The sequence below is a fragment of the Euprymna scolopes genome, chromosome 23 (assembly GCF_053919585.1).
Source record: "Euprymna scolopes isolate OS-2025 chromosome 23, ASM5391958v1, whole genome shotgun sequence".
NCBI classification, from domain to species: domain Eukaryota; kingdom Metazoa; phylum Mollusca; class Cephalopoda; order Sepiida; family Sepiolidae; genus Euprymna; species Euprymna scolopes.
In genome coordinates this window covers 11770715-11776901 of record NC_136504.1, presented here as the reverse complement: position 1 = coordinate 11776901, position 6187 = coordinate 11770715, and the positions used below count along the sequence as shown (strand labels likewise).

Here is a 6187-nt window from a genome sequence, read left to right as displayed (position 1 = left end):
TTTAGATTTAGGCACAGATAGAGAGTAGGAGGAGATTGTATATAGCTCAGTTCATTTTAGTTAAACAATAAAAAGCAAAAACTTTAATCTATTTTCGTAAATTTATATCAAAAATATTTTTTTTTAAATAAAAAAATAAATAACGAAAAAGAAGCAAAAATTGAAAATAATCTTTAATATGTTTTCTAAAATAAGCAATCTGAGTTTTGTCCCCTGTTTCTGTAATTTTATTTAAAAAAATCGATCTGTCACCTTTGTACAAACATCTTTTCCTTTTTTTTTTTTTAACAAAATAATAAATCTACATAACATAAAAGTAGAAAATCTTTGCAAAAAGTAAAACTAAAGATGCTTGTTAAAATAGAGTCAACAAATCGATTTTTTAAAAATTTGTTGTTTTATGCAAAAAACAATAATTTAATTGCCATGTCGTAAATCATAATATATTAAAAAATTACAAAAATTTATTGAATAGAAAATTATTTACAGTTAAAAGTAATTTTTACAGAAAATTGGGGGAAACTGCATTTTTCGTAGATGTGAACACCTTGAAGATTGCGAATACAGAGAACATACTTATCTCCCTTTTCGCCACTTCGATGTCTGATGTTTTGTTTTAGCTGACTTTTTTTAAAACTAAAAACACAATAGCAGTTGTTTTACTCCATGAATTTTCGTAATTTTTGGATATATTACTATTTTCGACATGACAATTAAGTAAGTACTGCTGCTTTGGCTTAAAACAATGTATTTTAAAAGATAAATCTGTCGTCTCTATCAAGCACCTTACTTTGTTTGCTCGACTCTATCTTAACAAGCACTCAAAGTAAATAGAATCCGAAGCCATTATGGTACTTACGCACTTGCGAACAAAAAAGTCCATTAAAAATTTCAGAATTTTGACTTCATGAAAAAAAATCCTTGGTCCTGAAAATACATTTTTCCGTCCCTGGTATGCACTCTCATATTGTCCCAACTGAAAATCAAAAAAAGTGTACTTATGCACAAGTGCCGTAATTATATACATATATATGTGAAAGGAGTTGTGTTTGAAGGCTATCTCAATGCAGTTCATAGGAAACACAGCGAACACAAGTTGTTATATAAAAATAATGACAATATTAGCAGAAATTTTCAATAATTGTCAATAATATTACGTTTATTTGACAACATATTTTTCATACAAGATGGTAGGCGTTGATGTCCCTAATTTTCGAGAGTAGTATCTCTTCTTCAGGAGAGAAAATAAAAAGAAACGTGTACAACTATTTGGCCAGGCTTTCCTTTGTTTTATTTATTTTATTATACATATATAAATCAACATTTGGGGATTTATCAGATAAGCCAAAAAAAAAAAAAAAAGGTAAAAAATATAACAAATAAATGTTACCAATGGCAAGATAAGTTATTCTTCTACTTATCTGTAGTCGCCTAAAAATGTTTGAGTGAATCAGCACAGATTGTAGAGCTATAATAACTTTATTCTCTTTTACGACAAATCTTATAATTTGCACAAAAAAAAGCAATAAAAAAAGAACGAAAACAAGCACTGATAATTTCATGACTATAATATTTACAAATTAATGGAACAAATACATCATTTTGCCAAGAAAAAAATATTGATAAACATTTGATATTTATATAAAAATAAAATAAATATAACGATTTATTTAAGAATTTCGAGTGGGGGATCAGTTTCACACATAAATTTAACATTAGCTCATATTTCTAAGACATTTTACTGTTCTAGAACAGTAAACCAAAAATCTCCATTTTTCTATGGAAGATAAATTCTGTGAGTATATTTTGGGAGGGTTACATTTTTTTAAAGTGATTATACATAGTTTTACAAATTTGTCAATCGGATTTAGGGTTAGTGATAAAAAATTTATTGAATGTCTAAAAAGTGAGAATGGTCCACAAATTATCATTTTACATTACATTTTTACATGAAACTGATTTTCCACTTTAAATTCTAAGTTAATTGTTTTATATTTTTCATCAAGTTTTTTAACATGTTCACATGTAATCACCAAAAATAATAAAATTAAATTTTTGGAAGTTGATTTAGCTGAGGGTTTTAATCTAAAAATTTGCCATTTATTATTATTATTATTATTATTATTATGTAAATGTTAATTTACTTTTCCGTAAGTTCAGTATCACAAAAAAAGCATCATCATCATCGCAAACATTAATTAATGAGAAACGAATTACTTCCTTTTGTAGTCGATTAGTTAAAAATCATTAAAACCATTTCCTCTCCAAAATTAAAAAAAAAAACAAAAAACAAAAAAACATGGCTGTCTTTTTACAGTTTCAATTGGCTATTTTATTTTATAATCAAAAAATATGTTGAGAGTAGACTGCAAGTTTTTTTTTTTATCGTAGTTTCTTTTTAAAATTAAAAAAAAAATGTGCAAGTGAATTGACAAATGTTCTTTTATAATTTATATAAAAAAAATTATCCAGAAAAAAACCCAGTGTGTTGTGTGTTGAATTTTCATTGAAAAAAAAATCTAAATTTTTAAAATCAATTCTTCTTAGGTTTAAAAGGTTAGAAAGAATTTGCTGAAAAATTTGTTTAAATTCGTCATTTGTCTTGTTTTATTTTTTATTCATTTTATTTATATGTTTAAAAAATTTTCAACTACCATGGAATTTCCATGGGTTCTGCTGCTGCTAATAGTAATAAGAATAATAACAATAAAAATAATAATAATGATTTTTATTTTTGTAATTTTTTTTTATCTGGCTTTTCTTTTTACAGTAAAACAAATCAATCCAGTAACGGATCAAATTTTATAATTAGAATGAAAGATGTGAACATTGTTTAATAGAGGGAAAACACAAAATAGTTAACAAAGCCAACCATGTTAAGAATGGTTTTCGAAATAGTAACATTTAGAAAGTCATTATTAACATGGGAGTGGGATTTTAAAACTATTCTATTTCTGTACTGGCTTTCTTATACAGATATTTAATTAAATATTTAGAAATTTTAAAAGGATCAGAATCGGTAATTGTATCAGAATCGGAAAACATATTGGAATCGTCCCATCACTAGTACAAACTAGTATGCCACTCGGCGTTGTCCGGTCGTAAAATTCTATATAATATTTACCAATCGTCCACTATTATTTATAATTATTTATGGGGGAAAAAAAAATCAAATAACAACGACTAATACAAATTGGTTTTGTTTAAAAAAAAAGAAAAAGAAATCTTTAGTTGCCTCATTATTTTCAACCAATTACAAAATTAAAAAAAAAAGAAAAGAAAAGGAAACCAAAAACAATATTTAGAAAGATTTAATCGTATAATGTATTTTTTAATGTTTGCAAAAAATATATACGGGTATTGCACAAGAATTTTATAGTAATTTGAAAACTTAAAGAAGCGACAAATATCTAATTAAATATTTAGAAATTTTAAAAGAATTGGAATCGGTAATTGTATCAGAATCGGGAAACATATTGGAATCGTCGTATCACTAGTACAAACTAGTATGCCACTCGGCGTTGCCCAGTCGTAAAATACTATATGATATTTTAATTCATGCGGATTTTGTATTCATTATTATAAAGCCAATTCTCTATTGATTATTATATTGTACCCAATATATAGTAGTGATTTCAAAAGCTTTAAAAAAAAATATGACTTGGATGCCATCAACTACAAACGAAATCAAAACATTTAACTATCAAATAAATACTGTATTTAAAAACTTATATAGTAATTACGACATTAAATCGGAGGATTCTTTATAGCAAAATCGTGTGGGCATCTTATCTAGATTTAAATCTGATATATATATATATATAGTTAGTTAGTTATAAATATGGCAATTAAACTACACTGAATATTCCGCGTTTCATCCACTCTAGGATTCTTCAGGCTTATGCGCCTAGAGGAAGAATCCTAGAGTGGATGAAATGTGGAATATTCAGTGTAGCTTAATCGCCATATTTATAACTAACTAACTAGCTCTACCTACGTATTGAGCACTTTTTAAGTAAATACTTAAAGTTTACGCATAAATCTATACTTTCGTATATTAATTTTATGTGAGTAAATGAAGTAGTTTATATATATATATATATATATATATATATATATATATATATATATATATATATTAGTGATGGGACGACTCCAATATTTTTCTCGATTCCGATACAATAACTGATTCCAATTCTTTATAAATCTCTAAATATTTAACCATAAAATTTGTTATTTTTCACGATTACCATAAAAACACCCGTTAAATGTGTAGATATTTTCTCAAACGTAAAAGTACATTTTCGAGGGATGATATTTAGGTTTTAGTTTTACTGTTAGTTTAAACATCAAAAGATTTTCATTATTTTTCATTACTATCAACAGTTTGCTTTAAACAAAATCAAATAAAAAATACAATTAAACAAATCGTTTTTTGGCATCAGGAAATAGGCACAGATTTTTCCAATTCTGATACCAACTAATGTTCCGATTTTTTCCTGTTTCTGATTCATTGTCCCAATACTAGTGTATTTGACATTTTTAAGAATTGCAATTTTGGGGGCGGGAGAGGTTTTGATTAATTAGAATAAAATCTGGAGGCAATAAATGTTTAACTAGTTGCAGTGGAACAGGTCTTATTAGATTCTTCCAATGATTCTGCAGAAGACAAATTTGTTCTCCCCAAATTCAGATGTAAGAGGGTGAAAAACTCTGTCCGGAATTTACTGTTTAAGAAGCCGTATACAATCGGATTAAGGGTGCAATTAAGACTCCATGATTGAATGATGAAAAAGATTAGGAAATTGACAGGGCTCTCGGGCTTGCGATGCGTGAAGAATTTCGACACAGCAGCGATGAGGAAACTGGGCACACAGCTGGCGGCATACACTGCCGATATCCAGATAACAGTCCGATTCGTCTGCTGCAGAATTTTTGTCTCAGCTGCAGACTTCTGCATTTGTAACTCGTTGTTGATCACATCTGCGTTAACTTTCACCTTCCTCTGCTGAGACCACTCCACGTGTGAGCGGGTTGTTTTTATGACCCGCCAATAGAAAGCAGACATTGCACCAAGGACGCACAGCAAGAAGACAAAGAATCCGACACAGTAGTAATAAAGTTCCATCTCAATGTAGTAGCTGCAGTTCTGCACGAGCCTGCCATTGTCTAAAGTGTACACATGTGTGCCAGCAAATACGGGCACTGGCACTGCCAACAGAGTGGAGATAAAGAAGATGGCACCTGACAGAATCTTGGCCATTTTCTTACTCACCTGAGTTCCCGTGCTGCGGCACACTTTCACGTATCTCTCCACCGATATGAGAAGTAGCATTAGCACCGAACAAATGTAACAGGCGAACATGAAGAAACCCGCAAATTTGCAGGCAGCAATTGATGCGTAGTCGTAGAAAACAGACAGGCTGTACATCTCCATCGGAATCGAGATGAAACAGCTGATTATATCCGATACTGCGAGCACGGTGATAAACAAATGAAGGTTGCTATATTTTAGATGGAATCCGTAGATGTAAATCACAGATGCGTTACCCAGAATTCCGAGCAGTGACATAAGACCAAGGAAAACCAAAGCAGGAATGCGGTAGCGTAAAAACTCTTGGTTGAATTCAGCCAATTGTTCCAAGATGGTCGAGTTGAGGTCGGCCATGTTTGGTTATTGATTAAAGTGCAATTATCTCTTACGCAAGAACGTGCACCTACCCCTTTTACTCCTATTTTAAAAGTGTCCTTTTCAGAGGAATGTATATATATATATACATATATATATATATATATATATATATATATATATATATATATATATATATGTATATGAGAAAGAGAGAGAGAGAGAGAGAGAGAGAGAGAGAGAGAGAGAGAGAGAGAGAGAGAGAGAGAGAGAAAAGAGAAGGGTGGTTGAGAACTATCAAAGTCTTTTGTATGTATATATGTATATTGGAGCGTACATTTTTCACTTTACTTTCTAAGATCTCAGAAGGTTTTTATTTTAAACAAATTTAAATTGCAGAGAATTCTTTTTCCAAACCGAAATAGATTCAGAAAATCATTATTTACTGTACTGAATTTATATATATATATATATATATATATATATATATATATATATATATATATGTATGTATGTGTGCGTGTGTGTTTAGTAATAAATACTGTTATTTACATCTAA

At 29.3% G+C, this 6187-nt stretch overlaps 1 protein-coding gene across 1 annotated transcript; it reads right to left on the bottom strand.

The window, feature by feature from the left end:
- Positions 1-1141: 1141 nt before the first annotated feature.
- Positions 1142-5808, bottom strand: LOC145245751 (RYamide receptor-like). Its single transcript, XM_080107350.1, has one exon. The coding sequence runs from the start codon at positions 5666-5668 to the stop codon at positions 4613-4615; it is 1056 nt and encodes a 351-aa protein (XP_079963476.1). The 5' UTR covers positions 5669-5808; the 3' UTR covers positions 1142-4612.
- Positions 5809-6187: the final 379 nt, after the last annotated feature.

What these genes read in the sequence shown, in the direction of transcription:
- LOC145245751 (XM_080107350.1), bottom strand. Translation starts at nt 5,668, where the DNA reads ATGGCCGACCTCAACTCGACCATCTTGGAACAATTGGCTGAATTCAAC.